The following is a 21,965-nucleotide window of genomic DNA, read 5'->3' as shown; positions in this document are numbered from 1 at the left end:
GGGTATACCGAGGACCCTACCCTGGGCAGAGGGTGAGACTGGAAGACCTTCAAGGTCCATTCCAAGGCTGAGATTTTGTGATTCTCTACATGTCTCAAAAGGAAATATTCTCAGTTTGTTTTTCATTTTAACAGCAGATAAAAGATTACCAAAGATTTACCTGCAAGTCAACTATCAACAGATAACAGAAAATCAGCACAAGGCAGCAGCCGCCAGAAAGAATGACGGGTGGGAAACTCTTGGATGCCCCGTCAGACACAAGCAGCACTCGAGAAAACCACAAAAAAACCCATCAATGCTCAGAGTGTGAGAAATCCTTTGCTCGCAGATCCCTCCTTTTGACCCACAGGAAGCTCCATGTGGGAAGTGGATCCAGTGAAGCTTTGAAGGGTGAGAAATCCTTCTCTGGAAAACTCACGAAAGATCTCAGACACCCCACCAGACTAAAACCTTATAAATGTGAGGAATGTGACTTATGCTTTGGTAAAAAGTCACATCTTGTTACACATCAGAAAATCCACACCGGAGAGAAACCTTATCAATGTCTGGAATGTGGGAAATTTTTCCGTCAAAAAGGCCATCTGGGGAACCATGAGAAAATTCACACAGGGGAGAAACCTTATAAATGTTGGGAATGTGGGAGGAGCTTTTCTCGGAGTTCATATCTTTGGGTCCATGAGAAGATTCATGCAGGAATAAAATCTTACAAATGCTTTGAGTGTGGAAAATGTTTCACCCAGAGTTCAACCCTTCGGACTCATGAGAAAACACACAGAGGGGAGAAAAAGGAAAAGTGCCTAGAATGCGGGAAATGTTTTTCCAGAAAAGGAAATCTGGTAATACATCAGAGAATTCACACTGGAGAAAAACCCTATGAATGCCCAGAATGTGAGAGACGATTTGCAAATTCTTCTGAACTTCGGACACACCAGAGGAGGCACAGAGGGGAGAAACCCTATCAATGTGGGGAGTGTGGGAGAAATTTTTTTACACAAAGTGCATGTCGGAGTCATGAGAGAATCCACACAGGGGAAAAACCATACAAATGTGGGGAGTGTGGGAAATGCCTCACCCAAAAAGCAAGCCTTTTACAGCATCAGAGGCTGCACACAGGAGAGAAGCCGTACAGATGCGTAGAATGTGGAAAATGTTTTGCTCAAAAGGGAAACCTTTGGTCACATCATAAAACCCACACAGGGGTGAAGCCATATCAATGCATTGAATGTGAAAGATTTTTTTCTACCACATCAGCCCTTAGAAATCATGTGAAAATTCACACGGGGGAAAAAAACTACAAATGTTTCGACTGTGGGAGAGCATTTGCTCGGTCATGTCACCTTATATGTCACAGCCAAATCCACACAGGAGTGAAGCCGCATAAATGCTCAGAGTGTGATGAATGTTTTTCTCGAAAAAGTACTCTTTTGAACCATCAGCGAATCCACACTGGAGGAAAACCACACAAATGTCTGGAGTGTGGGAAATATTTTGCCAAACCTTCAGCACTTCGCAGGCACACCCGAAATCACAGAAGAGAGTGGCCTTACAAGTGTGTAAAGTGTGAGAAAACTTTTCATTGCAAATCAAAGCTAAAAATGCACCAGAAAGCCCATAGTAGAGGTATGTGAACAATGTGGAATACATTTTTTTTCAAACTTCACACCTTACTGCTCACCTGGAACTTCACAGAGTGACAGAAGGGAAATCCTAGAAATGTTACTTTTTCTAGTCAATTAACTTTCAGTACCATCTTAGAATACACAATTAAGCCAAAGTGTATAAATCTTGGGAGTGTGAGAATATTTTGCTTGCTAAACTGCATTAGTAACTTGTCAGAGTGTTTAAACAACTGGCCATAAATTGTGAAGAGTCATAACTCAAGGCATCCAGGTATTTCTGTTTTTTATTTGTTGTTGTTAGTTCCAACGTCGTGTCCAACCCAATGCGACCCTATGGACAATGTTCCTCCAGGCCTTCCTGTCTTCTACCATCTTCTGGAGTCCATTTAAGCTCACGCCTACTGCTTCAGTGACTCCATCCAGCCACCTCATTCTCTGTTGTCCCCTTCTTCTTTTGCCCTCAATCTTTCCCAGCATTAGGCTCTTCTCCAGTGAGTTTTTCCTTCTCATTAGGTGGCCAAAGTATTTGAGTTTTAGCTTCAGGATCTGGCCTTCTAAAGAGCAGTCAGGGTTGATTGCCTAAATCTTTTTTTGAGATGAAAGATGATTTGGAATTGAGAGACCTTTGGAGAGAACGAAATCTGGAAGAAAAAGATTTTACCTTTTTTTCTGATCGACATCAATCCTTTTCTAGGATTGATTTTGTATTAACTACGAATGATTTTTTTCTAGGGTTAAGAAGATCAAGATATGTCCAAGAACTTTATCAGATCATAGTCCAGTATGGTTGGAATTGGATAAGGAGAGGAAAGATAGAAGATCTTGGAAATTAAATGAGAATTTGTTTAGATATCAAGAGAATGTGGATGAATGTAAAAAACAGATGACAGAATTTTTTAATATAAATATGCATAAGGGTACTCCTATTGAAATGGTTTGGGATGCAAGTAAAGCCTATATGAGAGGAGTGTTAATATATTTGAATAATAAATATAGACGTAGATTGGAATACAAGCGTAAAGAGTTAGAGGAGGAAATCAAGAGGAAAGAGAAGGCTCTAACTTTGAACCCATCTGATAAGAGGGGTGAAGGAAGCAATTACTTTGTTAAGAGGTCAGTTTAATATGTTGATGGCAGATCAAGTGGAATCTAACCTGTGGTATGTTAAACACAATACTTTTTGTAATGCTAATAAGCCGGGTAGGTGGCTAGCTTATTTGTTAAGGAAAAAACAAAGGTCACATAATATAGATAAGATAGAATATAAGGGTAAAGAGATGTTTCAGCAAAGTTATATTAAAAAGGCTTTGTTGAATTTTATTCTAAGTTATATGCCGGGGATAGAATTCAAAGTTTAGATATAGATAGATACTTACAAGAAGTGAATATCCCTGTACTTACACAAGAGCAAAGGGAAGGGATGAATCAATTGATAAATGCTGAAGAAATTATTTTGGCAATTAAACAATTAAAAGTGGGTAAAGCACCAGGAACAGATGGTTTGACTTCCATTTATTATAAAAATTTACAGTTAGAAATGGTGGAACCTCTAAAAGAGTTACTTAGAACAATTCAATCTGGAGAAGTGCCTCCATCGTGGAAAACAGCTTTTATATCGTTGATTCCAAAGGAAGATCAAGATCTTACCCAAACCAAAAATTATAGACCAATATCGCTTTTAAATACTGATTATAAAATATTTGCAAAATTTTTAGCAAATAGATTAATGAAGATTATGCAGCAAATGATTCATAGTGATCAAACAGGATTTATAAGTGGTAGACAAATGAAAAATAATGTGAGACATGGTAGATTTATTGGAATTTTTGGAGAGAAATAACCAGGTCGATTATATTCAGAATAAATATGGGACTAGAAAGTTTCATTTAGTATATGAATAAGTATTAGTATTATATGATGTATTATTAATTAGTTATTATTATTTAGTTATTTAGTTATGTTAACAGGAGCTAAAGTGCGATAGAATCTAAAGTGTCTTTTTTTAGTTGGTTAGCATATTTTAGCTTAAGTTGGTTAAAGTTTATACCCTGTATTCAGCTCTGGGAAGTCGGGGGGGGGAGGGGAAGTGGGGGGAGGGGGAGGGAGGGAGTTTATGTTTTTAAAAATGTATTTTAAAACTTTTCCATAAAAAAAGAGCAGTCAGGGTTGATCTCCTCTAGGACTGACCGGTTTGATCGCCTTGCAGTCCAAGGGACTCGCAGGAGTCTTCTCCAGCACCATAGTTCAAAGGCTTCAATTCTTTGGCGCTCAGCCTTTTTTATGGTCCAACTTTCACTGCCATACATTGCAACTGGGAAGACCATAGCCTTGACTATATGCACTTTTGTTGACAGGGTGATGTCTCTGCTTTTTAGTGTGTTGTCCAGATTTGCCATGGCTTTCATTCCAAGGAGCAAGCATCTTTTAATTTCTTGGCTACAGTCCCCATCTGCAGTGATCTTGGAGCCCAGGAAAATAAAATCTGTCACTACCTCCATTTCTTCCCCATCTATTTGCCAGGAATTGAGAGGGCCGGATGCCATGATCTTGGTTTTCTTAATGTTTAGTTTCAACCCAAGTTTTGCACTCTCCTTCTTCACTCGCAACAAGAGGCTCTTTAGTTCCTCTTCACTTTCTGCCATTAAAGTGGTATCATCTGCATATCTTAGGTTGTTGATATTTCTTCCGGCAATCTTAATTCCAACTTTTGATTCATCTAGCCCTGCCTTTCTCATGATGTGCTCTGCATATAAGTTAAATAGGCAAGGCGACAGTATACAGCCTTGCCGGACTCCTTTCCCAATTTTGAACCAATCAGTGCTTCCGTGTCCAGTTCTCACTGTTGCTTCTTGGCCCGCATATAGGTTTCTCAAGAGACAAATAGTCTGGTACACCCATCTCTTTAAGGATTTGCCACAGTTTGTTATGATCCACACAATCAAAGGCTTTAGCATAGTCAATGAAGCAGAAGTAGATGTTTTTCTGGAACTCTCTAGCTTTCTCCATGATCCAGCGTATGTTGGCAATTTGATCTCTAGTTCCTCTGCCTCTTCGAAATCCTGCCTGTACTTCTGGTAGTTCTCGATCCACATACTGCTGGAGTCTAGCTTGTAGGATTTTAAGCATAACTTTACTAGCATGAGAAATGAGTGCAATGGTGCAATAGTTTGAACATTCTTTGGTACTGCCTTTCTTTGGAATTGGAATGTAAACTGAGCTTTTCCAATCCTGTGGCCACTGTTGAGTTTTCCAAATTTGCTGGCAAATTGAGTGTAACACTTTTACTGCATCGTCTTTTAAGATTTTGAATAGGTCAGCTGGAATACTGTCACCTCCACTAGCTTTGTTGTTGCTCAGCTTTTCTAAGGCCCACTTCACTTCACATTCTAGGATGTCTGGCTCAAGGTCAGTGACCACCTCATTGTGATTATCAGGGACGTTAAGCTCATTCTTGTATAGTTCTTCTGTGTAATTTTGCCACCTCTTCTTAATCTCTTCTGCCTCTGTTAGGTCCCTGCCATTTTGGTCCTTTATCATGCCCATTTTGGCATTAAACGTTCCCTTCATCTCTCCAATTTTCTTGAAAAGATCTTTGGTCCTCCCTATTCTATTGTTTTCTTCCATTTCTTTGCACTGTTTATTTAAGAAGGCATTCTTATCTCTTCTAGCTATTCTCTGGAATTCTGCATTCAATTGGGTGTATCTTTCTTTTTCTCCCTTGCCTTTGGCTTCCCTCCTTTCCTCAGCTATTTGCAAAGCTTCCTCAGACAGCCATTTTGCTTTCTTGCATTTCTTTTTCTTTGGGATGGTTTTGGTTGCTACCTGTTGTACAATGTTGAGAACCTCTGTCCATAGTTCTTCAGGCACTCTGTCTATCAGATCTAATTCCTTAAATCTATTTGTCACCTCTACTGTATATTCAACAGGGATATGATTTAATTCATACCTGAGTGGCCTAGTGCTTTTTCCTACTTTCTTCAGTTTAAGCCTAAACTTTGCAATGAGAAGCTCATGGTCTGAGCCACAGTCAGCTCCTGGTCTTGTTTTTACTGACTGTATAGAGCTCCTCCATCTTTGGCTGCAGAGCACATAGTCAATCTGATTTCTGTATTGACCGTCTGGTGATGTCCATGTGTAGAGCCGTCTCTTGGGTTGTTGGAAAAGAGTGTTTGCTAGGACCATTGTATTCTCTTGACAAAATTCTATCAGCCTGTGCCCTGCTTCATTTTGTACTCCAAGGCCAAACTTGCCTGTTATTCCGGTTATCTTTTGGCTTCCTACTTTAGCATTCCAATCCCCCATGATGATAAGGACATCATTTTTTGGTGTTAGTTCTATAAGGTGCTGTAGGGCTTCATAGAACCGGTCAATTTCATCCTCTTCAGCACCGGTGGTTGGGGCATAGACTTGGACTACTGTGATATTGAATGGTTTGCCTTGGATTCGAACTGAGATCATTCTGTCATTTTGAGGATTGTATTCCAGTATTGATTTTCCTACTCTTTTATTGACTATGAAGGCTACTCCATTTCTTCTGAGGGATTCTTGCCCGCAGTAGTATACCTGATGGTCATCTGAATTAAATTCACCCATTCCTGTCCATTTTAGTTCGCTGATACCTAAGATGTCGATGTTCAGTTCTCTTGTTTGACCACGTCCAGCTTGCCTTGATTCATGGATCTTACATGTTTTTTATTAGACCCCTGTTGATCAATAAGGAGAACAGAAGATTTAGAGAGACGAAAACAGGGTGAGGGATGGAACGAAGATGCATCTGTTTTTTTATTTAGTGATAAAGTGTTGGTGTTGAATATGCTGGCTGAGGATGAAGAAGGAAAGTTTCTTTCTTTTACTATCTTTTTTGGGAGGGTTTTCTTTTTTTCCCTTTTTTATATATTCACACGCCTATTTATATTAAATTTCTTTGTTTGATCTGTGATTATAATCCTTAATAAAAGTATTGTTCAAAATTATCAACTGGAATTTTTTCAGGACATGTACTGGGGGTGGGGATCAAAAAAATCAAGATGGACGTCAAGTTGTGCCATACCGTACAAAGTCTTGCTGCTTTTTAGCTGTGTATGTGATGTCCTTTAAAACAGCCACCATCTTGGCTGACACACTCGTGATTGAGCCATATCTTATTTAGGGCATACGGTACATTATAGGCCACAAGAACTGCGAGTTTGAACTATGTAATCAATTTAGTGCACTTTGCAAATTGATACCAGGCAGGCTGCATTTCATGCAATCCAGAATTCAGTTTAATGTGAGTCTGTTGTGTGTGAGTAGTTTAAAGCGCACGTGATGGAGGGTCACATAAGCGCTACACCAGTGACTATTACACTCTTTAAGACCTAAAGATACCAGAATTAAAAATTCCCAGCAATTAAACAAAATATTTACTACCCAGGTAAGAGGGAACACCAACAGTCTTCTGGCAGCTGTCCAAAAAGGCAGCTGTAGATTGCTGGGACTTTGAAGGGTCCCTGGGTGGTTGGTTCCCACCTTGGGAGATGAAACGTAGGCAAGAGGTCCACAGCAGAGAAGATTCCTTTATTGACCGACGGTCCAAACCCTTTCCCAGCCTCCTCTCTGAGGGTTGGATAGGGAGGTCATGGATGAAGGCTGCAGAAAGCCTTCATGCTTCCTAGGAGATCCCTTCTTTGATTGACAGCCACAGTCCAGCCCAGGAATGGATGAGGTTCTCTCTCAACTGATGGAGGGATGAGAAGCTCCATTGACTGAGACAAGAAGGGGCTCTTTGGCCAGAGCTGGTGTGGGGGCGTTTTTGCTATTACTCAGCGCGTTGGCCTCTACTTAAATTGGGCCAGTAATTCATCAGGTTGGCTGGCTGGGAAATTGGGACTTCCCAAACCATCCCATCGGATTCTGAGGGCTGAGAATGGAGAAACATCCGGCGCCGCCTGTGGAGGAGGCCATGCCGGTAGAGATCAGCCCCCCCAAAAAAAATACCTGGAAGGATCCAGATGTTGGGAAAGGCAGAGGGGGATGGATGGCGGGGGGGGGGGTTTAAAGGTGGTTTGCGACTCGACTCGGTTTCTGCATCCTCTCTCCCCCCTCCGGCCACGGAGGACCCCCCGGGGAAGGGACCCTGGGCAGCCCCTCCCTCTCCCTCCTCCCCAGCCGGGGAAGATCCCCCCTCGAAGGGACGGTGGGTCCCCTTGTGCGCTCCCGGCTCTTTCCCACTTCCTCCCTCCGAGGATTCCCTGGCAATCCGCCTCCTTCCGTCCTCTCCGGAGCATCTGCCCGGCTGCCCTTCCAGGATCTTCGGAATGCGGAAGGGATCTTCCCGGGGCTTCTTCCCGACCCTCCTCCTGGCTTTCCCCGCCCCCCCTCCTCTCCCCTCCCACTCGCTGGATCTCCGCTTCCCTTCCTGTATTCCTCTGCGGCCCGGCAGGATCGGCGCTGGATCCGTCGGGAGTGGCTTCTGGATCCCGCTCCGGACAGGTCTGGCTGCTCTCCTCCTTCCGGTCTTCGAGGCGCCCCTCCCGCCAGGGAGATCTTTTCCCCGCAAGCAGAAAGGTAGCTGGGGATCCCCCTCTTCGTCCTGCAGGGATTTCCTTGGGGAGATTCGGCTCTGGCGTCGCCTGCAGGGAGCGGATCCTTCCCTTCCCTCCAGGGGATCAAAGGGGGATCCCTCCCCGGGCTGGATCTGCCCCCTCCTCGCCCGTCCGAGGCTCCGGAAGAAAGGTTTTGGGGAAGTTACTCCAGAAGGTCTCTCTGTGGTCCGTCAGAGCGGGAGGTCTCCGGCCATGCATATCCCGCACGTGCAGCGGCAGTCTTCAAACTCGGCCCTTTGATGACTCGTGGACTTCAACTCCCAGAATTCCTCAGCCAGGCATGCTGGGTGAGGAATTCTGGGAGTTGAAGTCCATGAGTCATAAAAGGGCCGAGTTTGAAGACCCCTGACATAATAGGATGACAGTATGAATATTCCACTCACATCATAGAGCAGGGGTCTTCAAACTTGGCCCTTTTATGCCTTGTGGACTTCAACTCCCAGAATTCCTCAGCCAGGCATGCTGGGTGAGGAATTCTGGGAGTTGAAGTCCACGAGTCATAAAAGGGCCGAGTTTGAAGACCCCAGGAGTAAACGGAGCTTTGTAATGAGGTATTAAACACAGACTGACCTCATTGCGATGGGGGGGGGGTTTGTCCTTGGGGAAAAGAAAAGGTTTAAATTAACTGAATGCGGTTCATGTTTTCTTGACCCTCCGGGAGATCCCTCTTTCTTTTAGCTCAATGTAAAAAGCGAAAAAAAATAAAAGTCCTTGGTTTTGATGCTAATGTTTACTTTTCCTCCGCCTTAAAAAGCTGGGACGGATTTCTAAACTTTATACTTTCCTTGTTTTGCCTAGAACAGGGGTAGGCAACCTCGGCTCTTTTATGACTCATGGACTTCAACTCCCAGAATTCCTGAGCCAGCTTGGCTGGCTCAGGAATTCTGGGAGTTGAAGTCCATGAGTCATAAAAGAGCCGAGGTTGCCTACCCCTGGCCTAGAAGAAGCTGTGATGTAGCTGCTGCCCCATCTTGGTGGGACAGTTTGCAAAGCACTGAGGAAGTTTTTCTGCTGGTCTTCTGAGCGGGTAATAAAAATAAGCTGATTTGATGGCCAAAAGGCTGCTTTTCCTAATTGTAAATATTTTTCAAAATGCGTACCTGGAATCTTTGTGGCCCTTGCAGCCTCCAAAAAGAGCCGGAAAAAGCAGCAATTTCCGCACGTGCTCTACCCCATCTGCTCTCTCTCATGTTATATTTTTTTATTTTTTATTTATTTTAATTCCATTTATATCCCGCCCTTCTCCGAAGACTCAGGGCGGCTTACAAGCTTAGCAGTAGCCTTCATTCTATGTATATGCCTGCTTATTAGGGCTTTCACACACACACACCCCCAAGCGGCATTATGACAAACCTAACAAAGTCAGCTTATTGCCCCCAACAATCTGGGTCCTCATTTTACCTACCTCGGAAGGATGGAAGGCTGAGTCAACCTTGAGCCTGGTGGGATGCGAACCTGCACTAATTGCAGGCAGCTGGTGTTACCTACTCACAACTCTGCCTTGGTCCCTGTTGGACTTCATCTTGCTGGTTTCTTCCATTTTGGCTCATCAATGTCTTCCTGAATAATGATTCTGTCTCCATTATTTTGTATCCTCAACTAATAATTCCATATTCTCATCCCTTTTCTAAGTCATTTGCGGATTATATTCAGATTACTGTCAGCCTCTGAGCCTTTTTCATTTCTCTTTCAAGAGACCAGTGAGCTCCACAGAGGAGAAGGGGTGGCGTGTGTTGGAATAACCATGATCTCTGTTCCTATACATGTAGCTGGCTAGTACTTTTCTGGCTAATACTTTTCTACCATGGAAAGTCTTCAGTGAACCATGTGCAAGGAAGTAAGCCATAAACCCAGAGAGGCCATTTGGCTACAGCCAGATAAGGTCGGTGAACCATGTGCAAGGAAGTAAGCCATAAACCCAGAGAGGCCATTTGGCTGCAGCCAGATAAGGTCAGTGAACCATGTGCAAGGAAGTAAGCCATAAACCCAGAAAACAAAGGAACCTAGGAGAGGCCATTTGGCTGCAGCCAGATAAGGGCATGGTCACAGTATTCCTCCACACCATTGGCTATTCAATTTAAGGTAAATTCTGACGTCTCCTGCAAATGATTGGTCATTACTGTATTTGTATCTACCTCTAACACCTATGTCCTTTTAGGATAGTTCAGAAGAACACACGTGTAACCATGATTGGTCTATTTGAATAACAATAAAATGTGATTGGTTACTTTTGCTATAAATAAACAAGGTCCACTGCTCCTCGTGGTTCAGTGTCCAGCATCCAGGGTGCATCCCAGGAGCAGCGGGGCCCTTTCCCCGAGAGATCTCTGTGTCTTTCTTTCATGGGCGCTAACCCTGGGCAGGAGCAGCCTCTGCCCAGCTTCACCAGCAGCATCCCAGCAACAGCACCTTCCCTGCATCCCCGCAAATGGTGACCCCGACGTGATTCTGTGGAATACGTCTTCAGCCATCCATACTCATTCGCCCGACGGTGGCCGCGACTCATCCTCGTCCGTTGCTAGACGCAGGAATTTTCGTGAGTATGGGTGGAAAATTCTCTCAACAGCAGACAGCGTATCTGCAGGAGTTGAGGGAATTAATTGATAATGCCAAAGCCTCCATTTCTAAACCCCCTCCTCCCCCTTTCCCTCCTCCTCCTTCCTCAGATCTCCCTCTGGAGAAGCTTCCTCCTACCTCTTCTCTTTGCCCTGCTGTGCCTGTCTCTCCCTCTGACAAAGAGGAAAAAGCCTCTGAGCTTGTTGCCATTACCATTTCTAAACCTCCTCCCTTCCCCCCTCCTCCTTCTTCAAATCTCCCTCCTCCACCTCCCAGCCCCACTCAAGGGGCACCTTTTGTTCACTCTATGCTTGCAGCTCATGCCTTCGAGATATTAGATCCAGAGGATTTAGAAGCTTGTGCTGCCTATCCTGTCACTTTTGTACAACCTGTTTATACTCCTCTGACTCCAAAAACTATTGATTACCTTGGCACTCATATGACCATCGCTGATTATCGTGTGCTGTTTGGCCACGCCTCTTCTGGTTCCCAGCAGGGAATCTAGAGGGGGGGCAGTCAGCCAGCCCGACAACAAAGGCTGACATTTCTTTTCCTCTTAATGCTTCTAACCCCTCTGAACTTTTCACTGATTCTCTTTTTCATTAAGCCTTTTCAGTTTCTCTGGCTCCCCCTCCTTATGAGGATTCAGCTGGGAGAAACTCAGCAGGGCACCTAAGAAAATACAAGGCAAATAGACAATGAATATGCCCGAAATGAACTCCTGTTAAAATTGGCTTATGTGGGGCTTGAAAGAGCCTCTTGGGGCGAGCTGTTCTCAGTAAAGTCCAGGGGCGCGCCTGTTGAATTCAACTGCCTGGACCTGTCTGAGATCTAGCTTCCCATGAAAAGAAAAGAGAAATCAAAGAAATAAAATCAAGTTTTTCTTCTATCTTTTTCTTTTAATCTAGCTCTTTGGATTATTGTTTTGGCCTAAAACCCCAAATTGATATGTGTGTTTTGTTCTGTTTTAAATAAATGTTGTTTTATATGTGTGTTTTGTTCTGTTTTAAATAAATGTTGTTATAATAGTATCTGTGTATATATGTCTGTCTGTGTTGTTCTGTGTTATTTCCAAGACTTGGAAGAGGATCAAAATCCTCTCTGATAACACCAAACAAAAAGGCCTTATTTAACAATGTATGGTTTGTCTGGAGAAAGTATGAAATGAAATTTTTGTATGTGAAATTGTTTATGCAAGCAGTCAGAATGGAAGTGAATGAGTTAATTTGCTGATATGTACACGTGAGTGTGTTAGCCCTCTAAATTGCAGATTTTATTGTTGTAAAAGCCATGGATGATGTGTGAGAGTAACTGCATGTAAAGGAGAGCAAACTATTTTTATTTTTTATTTTTTTGGTGGTGAGATTTTTGTAAAGTTTCTTTTACCCCCCCCCCCCCAACCCCGCTCTGTTACTTTAAGAGTGAGAAAGGGAGAGACAGCCAGAAGAGGGGGGGTGGCTGGTCCTTTTAACCATTTTTTTTTCTCTGCTTAGAATTCCAGTCTGAGAAAGGGGGGTTAAACATCACCCAAAAGAAATTTTTGGAAATTTTTGAGTTTTTAGTTAAACATCACCCAAAAGTAATTACTCTGATCTTTTTGTGGAGTTGTTTTTTGTTTTTGTTTTTTTTTTGTTTTTGATGTTTTTGTGTCTGTGTGCAGGACACATTGATAGAAGGTGATATCTGGGAGAATTTCCCTCCCTTAATCAGCACTAGCCTAAACAATTTTGCAGATCAGGCTGCCTCCGGACCCTTGGCCTGTTCCTTGCAACCCCTCACCCCCTGGGAAAGTCATTCATATTTCCATCAAAATTCCAAAGCTTTGCAGAAGCAGTTTGGCATCACCGCTGCAGAAGCAATTGCAATTCGCCAGCAGTGCCCAACATGCAGCAAACAAGCAACTGCAATCCCTATGGGTGTAAATCCAAGGGGATTGGAGCCTTGCCAAATTTGGCAAATGGATGTCACACAATATGCACCATTTGCCCCATGGAAGTATTTGCATGTTTCAATTGACACCTTCTCAGGATTCATCATGGCCACCCCCCAAAGGGGTGAAGCCACTAAACATGTAGTTAATCATTGTATTCGGACCTTTGCAGTGCTGGGATGTCCAAAAGAACTCAAAACAGATAATGGCCCTGCCTACAGCAGTCAAGCCATGGCAGAATTTTGTCATCATTGGCAAATAACACACAAATTTGGAATTCCATATAATAGCCAAGGCCAAGCCTTGGTGGAAAGGGCTAACAAAACTTTGAAACATGCATTAGATCGTTATAAAAATCAGAACGGGGGAAAACGAAGCCCCAACCTCCCAGCATTGCAAGATACTCTTAACCTTTGCCTCTACACTCTGAACTTTTCAAACTTGACTGGCCATCCCTTAACCACAGCCGCAGAGCGGCATTTTTCATCTCTAGTTGCAGATCAGCCTAAACCCAAAGTGTGGTATCGCCAACTTCCAGACCTAACTTGGAAAGGCCCTGCAGACCTTCTCACTTGGGGAAGAGGCTATGCTGCAGTCCAGGTGCCAGACAAAGTGCTGTGGATCCCAGGTCGCCACGTTCGTCCATATCATGCCTCCACAAACACAACTGCAGAACCCATTAAAGATGACAGCATGGTTTGTGACTTTTTTCAGCTTTGTTCTTACACCACTGACTGATGCCACTAAAACACAATTCCATCTGAAAGCTTACCCCAGACGTCAACTCCACTTCACCAGCTATCCCATCCTGTTCTTGACACCTTTGACATTGCTTCCAGTCAAAAATGACTCTTTTCACACTGTTTTTGCCCCATCGCATGGACCCAGAAGGAACAACCTGTTGTTAACAACGAGTCTACTATCATCATCTATGTGAACTCTGTAGCTCATGTTCCTGTCCAAACTTGAAATGGTTTCAACTTTCAGGAATTATTTGGCTCCTGGTTTCCCAGACTACCTGGTTTACAAGCTATTGTAGCTTTTATTAGTATGATTGTATTAGGATGTACTATTTTACCTTGTGTCTTGCCTATCTTTATCAAAGTATTACTAACAGTATCCTATCTTTATCGAAAGTATTACTAACAGTATCCTATCTTTATCGAAAGTATTACTAACAGTATCCTATCTTTATCAAAGTATTACTAACAGTAGCGTATCTTTATCAAAAGTATTACTAACAGTATTTCCTTGATAGCTGAACAGAGAGCTGTTAAACAAATTAATTCTTTATGGTACAGTAAGTATCAATCCCTTCCCCAGGAGGATTCAGAAGAGCCTAATGCTCAATTTGAACTAGAGACTCCTTTGTCTCCTAAAAGAGGAAAATAAAAATGCCTTTTGGGCTCGCTTGCCTCTTGACTCTCCCGAAGGTGCATCTCTAAAGAACCCATCCCTCCTCAACTTTGAAGCGGAACACACAGATTCTGCATTTAAAACAAAAACGGAGGAGATGTTGGAATAACCATGATCTCTGTTCCTATACATGTAGCTGGCTAGTACTTTTCTGGCTAATACTTTTCTACCATGGAAAGTCTTCAGTGAACCATGTGCAAGGAAGTAAGCCATAAACCCAGAGAGGCCATTTGGCTACAGCCAGATAAGGTCGGTGAACCATGTGCAAGGAAGTAAGCCATAAACCCAGAGAGGCCATTTGGCTGCAGCCAGATAAGGTCAGTGAACCATGTGCAAGGAAGTAAGCCATAAACCCAGAAAACAAAGGAACCTAGGAGAGGCCATTTGGCTGCAGCCAGATAAGGGCATGGTCACAGTATTCCTCCACACCATTGGCTATTCAATTTAAGGTAAATTCTGACGTCTCCTGCAAATGATTGGTCATTACTGTATTTGTATCTACCTCTAACACCTATGTCCTTTTAGGATAGTTCAGAAGAACACACGTGTAACCATGATTGGTCTATTTGAATAACAATAAAATGTGATTGGTTACTTTTGCTATAAATAAACAAGGTCCACTGCTCCTCGTGGTTCAGTGTCCAGCATCCAGGGTGCATCCCAGGAGCAGCGGGGCCCTTTCCCCGAGAGATCTCTGTGTCTTTCTTTCATGGGCGCTAACCCTGGGCAGGAGCAGCCTCTGCCCAGCTTCACCAGCAGCATCCCAGCAACAGCACCTTCCCTGCATCCCCGCAAACCTTCCCTGCATCCCCGCAGGCGTGTTCTTGGATCGGGACCCACCAACCTTTGGCCGGGAATCCATTCTAGAGATTTTGGAAATCGTGGCCCGCTTGGAGACGCATCTTCCTGCACAAAGGGCCAGTCGCTCAGGAAAGATCAAACTGGTCATCAATGAGGGCCATACCTGACCTTGACCCACACGATGGAACAAGTGACCCAGAGACCTCTTAGTTGTAACTTTAAAGGTGAGTAAAGAAATCTTCTTGGTTTGGAGAATAAGCATATGTTTTTAAAATCTTTATTGGACAAAAGAGCAATGCAGAGAAATTGTTTTTTGCTCCCAAAATGCTGGTCAAACTGTAATGTAGCTCCATTGAGGACTACAACATGGTGAGTGCGATTGGTCAAGGCAGTTATGAATCCCTCTGGTGGTGATGCTGTCTATCCCACATTTTTTGTGTGTGTTACCAAGACGTTTTTTTAAAAAAATCCCATTTATATCCCGCCCTTCTCCGAAGACTCAGGGCGGCTTACAATTTTAAGCACAAACCAATGTGCTTAGCGATAGAAGTAGACTGTCGTCGGCTTTGTTACGTGCCTCACACAAGTCCAAGTATAGCATATCCATTGAATTTCACTATTCTACTATTTTAGTCACTTTGACCAAGAATGCAGTAAGTTTTATCTGGCACAATCTGTTTTTGACAAACCCACGTTGGCTTGTAGTAATTTTTTTTTCTAGGCTTTCGCAGATTCCTTGCTTGATCATCTTGTCCAGGATCTTCCCAGGTACTAATATCAGGCTGATTGGTCTGCAGTTTCCTGGATCTATTTTTCTCCTTTTTTTAATATTTTATAAAACATAAAAAATGTCTTGCAGGGAAGCAGGAATCCAAAAGTCATGATGGGACAGAATTTAATTTAATTTTAACCTGTATATATTGTACTGTTTTAATTTGCCCTGTAAACTGCCCTGAGTCCCTCGGGAAAAGGGCGGTATATAAATGGAAATAAATAAATAAATCAATAAATAAATAACTGCAAAAGTCCCAGGAAGCAGAAACAAAGGATAAGAATCAGAAAAGTCTCTCTCTTTCCTTCCCTTTTGCTTCTGCGATGCCTTAGTTTTTGGTATATCCTCAGTTTGTCCTGGACTTATGACCAGAATTGACACTAGAGTCTTGGTCGTTGAGATGTCACGTGAGAGTTTGGCTCAGTGACTGCAATCTCTACTCCTGAGGTTGTGGTTGTTAAGCAATTTCACATGTCGTTAAGCAGATGAGTCCCAGATGGGAATGTGGGGTTGCCTGAAGTCGGTAGGAGAGGCCTTTGTGAGTCCTGGCACAGGCCACGTTTGACTTAAGGAGGTCCTGGAGAAGCTTACAGATCCTTTGGGACACGTTGCTTGGAAACATGTATGGAACACGTGACTTGGAGAACGGCGCAAGGCTGCAAAGGCCTCCAGTCTGGTGATCAAGGCCTCATTTCGCAGTGGCTGAGGTGACAGTGGGCTGAAGTCCTGGTCTGGGTTCAGTGACCGCTGGCTGAAACTGTTGAAGGCCCCAGGCCTCCACTTAAGGCCCAGCCTCACCATTGCTGTCAGTCAGTTGAGGGGGCCCTGAAGAAGCTTACTGATGCTTTGGAACACGTTGCTTAGCAACAGTATGGAACACACGGCTTGGAGAATGGTGGAAGGCTGCAAAGGCCTCCGGTCTGGGGATCAAGGCCTCATTTCTCAAGGGCTGAGGTGACAGTGGGCTGAAGTCCAGGTCTGGGTTCAGTGACTGCTGGCTGAAACTGTTGAAGGCCCCAGGCCTTCACTTAAGGCCCAGCCTCACCATTGCTGTCAGTCAGTTGAGGGGGCCCTGAAGAAGCTTACTGATGCTTTGGGACACGTTGCTTAGCAACAGTATGGAACACACGGCTTGGAGAATGGTGGAAGGCTGCAAAGGCCTCTGGTATGGGGATCAAGGCCTCATTTCTCGGGCTGAGATGACAGTGGGCTGAAGTCCAGGTCTGGGTTCAGTGACCCCAGGCCTCCACTTAAGGCCCAGCCCAAGCATTGCTGTCAATCAGGGCTGCTTTCCATAGCCAGGATGGGGCGGCCCAGACTTCCATGGGTGGCTGCAGCTGTGCATCCCACTCCATCACCCCCAAACTCATGGGTGACCTGAGCCTGGTCACCTGGATCTCCCCTACCCCCAGACACACCCACGTCCCTTGCCTGGGCCTTCCTCCTACCTAAAGTTTCAGGCCTTCTTTTTCACCTCGTCATAGGACGAGAACCAAGGAGGAAAAGATAGGAGTCATTGAACAGCAGAAGAGTTTGCCTCCGAGGGATCTGGGGTGATGAAATCAATGGAGATTTTATATGGGTGTACTGTAGACCTCTGCCCATGACAGACTGATTGGACTGGAAGAGCTTCATGGTCCCTTCCAAGGCTACGATTTTGTGATTCTCTACCTTTGTCAAAAGGAAACATTATTCTCATCTTCTTTCTTTTTCCACCAGCAGGAAAACAACTCTGACCAAAGATTCACCTGGAAGTCAACTTTCAAGAGATAGTAGAAAATCAGCACCAGGCAGCAACTGCCAGAAAGCATGGAGGGCGGGAAACTCACAAATCCCCTGTCAGACACAAGCAGCTCTCCGAAAAACCACAAAAGAACCCATGAATGCTCAGAGTGTGGGAAATCCTTTGCTCGCCGGTCCCTCCTTTTGAGCCACAGGAAAGTCCATGTGGGAAGCGGATCCAGTCAAGGTTTGGAGAGTGAGAAATCCCTTTTTGGAAAAGATGCCAAAGATCTCAGACGCTCCTCCAGATTAAAACCCCATAAATGTGAGGAATGTGATTTATGCTTTGGTCAAAAGTCACAGCTTCTTACCCATCAGAAAATCCACACTGGAGAGAAACCCTATCAGTGTCCGGAATGTGGGAAATTTTTCAGTAAAAAAAGCAATCTCAGAAAGCACGAGAGAATTCACACAGGGGAGAAACCTTACAAGTGTTGGGAATGTGGGAAGAGCTTTTCTTGGACGGGAAGTCTTTGGGTCCATGAGAAGATTCATGCAGGAATAAAATCTTACAAATGCTTTGAGTGTGGAAAATGTTTCATCCAGAGTTCAACTCTTCGGACTCATGAGAAAACACACAGAGGGGAGAAAAATGAAAAGTGCCTCAAATGCGGGAAATGTTTTTCCGAGAAATCAAGCCTGGTGCAGCATCAAAGACGTCACACCGGAGAGAGACCCCATGAATGTCCAGAGTGTGAGAGACGATTTATGTGTCTTTCTGATCTTCGGAGACATCAGAAGAGGCACAAAGGGGAGAAACCCTATCAATGTGGGGAGTGTGGGAAAGATTTTCTTACACAAAGAGAGCTTCAACTTCATGAGAGAATCCACACGGGGGAGAAACCATACAAATGTGGGGAGTGTGGGAAATGCTTTACCCTAAAACAAAGCCTTGGAAGGCATCAGAGGCTCCACACAGGAGAGAAGCCGTACAGATGCCTAGAATGTGGGAAATGTTTTGCTCAACATGGAAACCTTTGGAGACATCATAAAATCCACACGGGGGAGAAGCCGTACAGGTGCCTAGAATGTGGAAAATCTTTTGCTGAAAAAGGAGCCCTTTGGACACACCATAAAATCCACACAGGGGAGAAGCCGTACAAATGCGTAGAATGTGGAAAATGTTTTGCTCAACAGGGAAACCTTTGGAAACATCATAAAACCCACACGGGGGAGAAGCCATATCAATGCTTCGAATGTGGACAATTTTATTCTACCACATCAAACCTTAGAAGTCATGTAAAAGTTCACACAGGGGAAAGAAACTACAAATGTTTAGACTGTGGGAGAGCGTTTGCTCATTCATATACCCTTAGAAACCACAGCCGAATCCATACAGGTGAGAAGTCTCATAAATGCTCGGAGTGCGATAGATGTTTTTCTCAAAAAAATACTCTTGTGAGACATCAGCGAACCCACACTGGAGAGAAACCATATAAATGTCTGGAGTGTGGGAAATGTTTTGCCCGAACCTCATCACTTTGCAAGCACACCAGAAGTCACGCAGGGGAGTCGCCTTACAAGTGTGCAGAGTGTGAGAAAACGTTTCCTTGTAAATCTCAGCTAAAAAGGCATCAGGAAGTCCATCGTAGAGACAAACCCCTTCAGTTGTGAAGAATGTGGAAAACATTTTTGTAAACGTCACATCTTATAATTCACCAGCAACATCACACAATCCCAGAAGGGAAATCCTACAGTTTTTTGGTGTGGGGAAACCTTCACAATCAGGAAACCGGCATGGCAATTTTTTTTTGTCCCAGTTTCATGTGCTTTTTGTACACCAAACCATCCACCAAGGAGAGATTCCAGAAATGCTTCGAGAATGAACGAACCTTTATTGTCAAAGTACAACCATGTATACATTGAGATTAGCTGAGCCTCCCTCCGTGCTTCCACCCCCCCCAACTCACAGTGACAACAAACCTCCATCTTCAGCAGAATTCAAAATTTTATTTCTGATTTTTTTTAAATTTTTCGTTTTGTATATTAAGATTTTGTGATCCAGAAGAGAAGAAGGAAACTCCGATTAGACGCCTCAGATAATATGAGGTCGTGGAAATTGCCTTGTGATTCCATTGCACCTAAAATGACAGGGAGATCCCATTTTCCTCTTGAATGTGTATTTACCTCCCAGCCAACCCAGAGCCCAAGGACCTCCTAGTGGTCTCCCATCCAGCACTGCCGAGCTTTCCTAGAGTGGCCAGGGGTGGCCTCTTAGCTGAGACAAGCACAGTGGAAGGGAGGGTCTCTGGGTCTGGCAAGATGGGGTTAAGGCAAGTCTGGGGTCCAGTTAAAACTCACCCTTCTCAGAGAAACTGCAAAGAGGGAAAGAGTTTGTGCTGAAACCTGGGGGGTGGGGGAAGGGCATTTGCTGATAATTCAGTAGTAATTTTGGAAAACCTTTTTGTAAGGAACAAAAATATTAGTGGGAAAAGTAATATTTTTGTGTTGGTCAACAGCTGGTTTTAAAATTAATATAAAGATCACAAACTAAATATGAACAAGGGAGAGCAAATAGAACTGTTGGGGGGGAAGTGTAAGAAAGATGAGCATTATTTTTAAAAAATAGAAATTGTATGTCAAAATAATTACGTTAAGGCACGGGGTGAAATCGAGAAGGATGTGTTAAGATGTGGGAATTACAACGCTGGCTGGGGAGAATTTCTGTGATTAAAAATGAATGTTTTTACCTACTTCCGTGACGTTTCTGTTTAAAACAAAAGTTGAATTTTAAAACTCTTCAGGATGCAAAGAAAAGAGGATAGATAGTCTGATTGGGAAATTCTCCTTTGCAGCCTGTTCGGTTTGGACAAAAATTATGAGTTTTGCTGAGAAATCAGAGAATTTTAAAATAAGAAGAGCAGGAGCTGAAATTTGGGTGGCCTGGTTTGTACGTGGTACAACTTCAACAATCCTTGTGATCGAAGTGATGCATTGAGAATCCGGAAGGGGTATAAAACCGGGACGGTGCCCGAGAAACCGTTTGCAGAAGAAGGTGATTTATGGGAAACGAAAAGAGGAGGCAAAGGGAAACGGTCACGTATGGAGAGTTGTTAGAAAAAAGGAACACGGGAGAATACAAGGGGAAGTCAGGAGATCAGCAGAGGGATTTAATTTCTCTCCGTGTTTCCTCTGTAGAGTCGAGAGAAAGATTTGAAGCGGACAAAAGGTCACTTTGGAATTAAACACGGACATACTGGGAGACGGAATTTGAAACGGAACTCCTGTATGTTGGCTAAAGATGAACATGAAGTGGCTCAAATGTATCAGCTTTTTCTAAAAATTGAAATGGACAAAAAATCAAGTTAAAGAGCGTACGGCTAGCTCTCGACTTACAACAGTTCACTTAGGGACCGTTCAAAGTTACAAAGGCGCTGAAGGAAGCAACAAGTTACAGTTAGAACAATTAACCAGTGGAACAACCTGCCTCCAGAGGCGGTGAAGGCTCCAACACTGGAGGTTTTTAAGAAGAGACTGGACAGCCATTTGCCTGAAATGCTATAGGGTTTCCTGCCTGAGCAGGGGGTTGGACTAGATGACCTCCAAGGTCCCTTCCAACTTATTATTATTATTATTATTATTATTATTATTATTATTATTATTATTATTATTATTATTATTATTACATATGACAATTTTTCACACTTAAACCAATTGCAGCAACCCCAATGGTCACGTCATCAAAATTCAGATGATTGGCAGCTGACTCCTCTTTGTGACAGTTGTAGTGTCCTAGGGTGCTGTGGGTCATTTTTTGCGACTTGGCAGAAGGCGGCGATTTATAGCGATTTCTTCCCAGCCTTCCCCCCCCAACTTCAGCTGCACGGAGGACCCTGCCCCGCTTCTCCTTCCATCCCGTCTCAGACGCCGAGGGGACCCCGGACCGTCTGGGGGGGGCCCTGCCTTCCTGCCCCTCCCACCCCCCGGGAGCGGCTCTTCCTCGGGGTCCATATTCCCCCCCCACCCTTTTCTCCAGCCTGCGGGAAAAGTTGCCATCCTCGCAACTCCCTCCGTGGCTCTTTGGCGGTCGTGGTGGAGCTTCCGTCTCCGCCCAGATGCCGGAGCAGGCTGCAGCCCTGCCCGCACACAGCAGGGCACTCTTCGCATGGGCAGAGGAACCCTGGACACAGCGGAGGAATTCAATAGGGAGTCCCAGGTGGTGAATGCAGAAAGGGGGAGGAGCTCAGGTTGCAAAGGGGCGGGGCTGCAAGTCGGGGAGAGAGAGAGAGAGACCAGAAGCCCCACCTTCAGCCTCCCACTGGCTGGATCTCCGTGTCCCGCTTCGCCCAGTGCTGGATCCCTTGGGAGAGCTTTCTGGGTCCCAGTTTGGGCTGCTCTCCCTCCGGTCTCCAGGCCACCCCTCCTGCCAGGAGAGCTTTTCCCTGCCAGGAGAAAGGTAGCTGGGGATCCCGCTCTTCGGCTTGACAGGTTTTGCTGGAGATTCGGCTCAGACACCGTAGCAGCCTTCCAGTATTTTAGGGGCTGCCACAAGGCAAAGGGGGGCA

General features: G+C 44.3%; 1 protein-coding gene across 1 annotated transcript; it reads left to right on the top strand.

Moving 5' to 3' along the window:
- Positions 1-14,928: 14,928 nt before the first annotated feature.
- LOC310636515 (uncharacterized protein) lies at positions 14,929-19,074 on the top strand (the record flags this gene model as incomplete). Its single annotated transcript, XM_083356434.1, has 2 exons — positions 14,929-15,130; positions 17,398-19,074. The coding sequence occupies exon 2, from the start codon at positions 17,488-17,490 to the stop codon at positions 19,072-19,074; it is 1,587 nt and encodes a 528-aa protein (XP_083212560.1). The 5' UTR covers positions 14,929-15,130; positions 17,398-17,487.
- Positions 19,075-21,965: the final 2,891 nt, after the last annotated feature.

The sequence above is a fragment of the Vipera ursinii genome (genome assembly GCF_947247035.1).
Source record: "Vipera ursinii genome assembly, chromosome: 2".
NCBI classification, from domain to species: Eukaryota; Metazoa; Chordata; class Lepidosauria; order Squamata; family Viperidae; genus Vipera; species Vipera ursinii.
The sequence above is the reverse complement of the archived record's forward strand: the minus strand, read 5'-3'. Positions and strand labels throughout refer to the sequence as shown.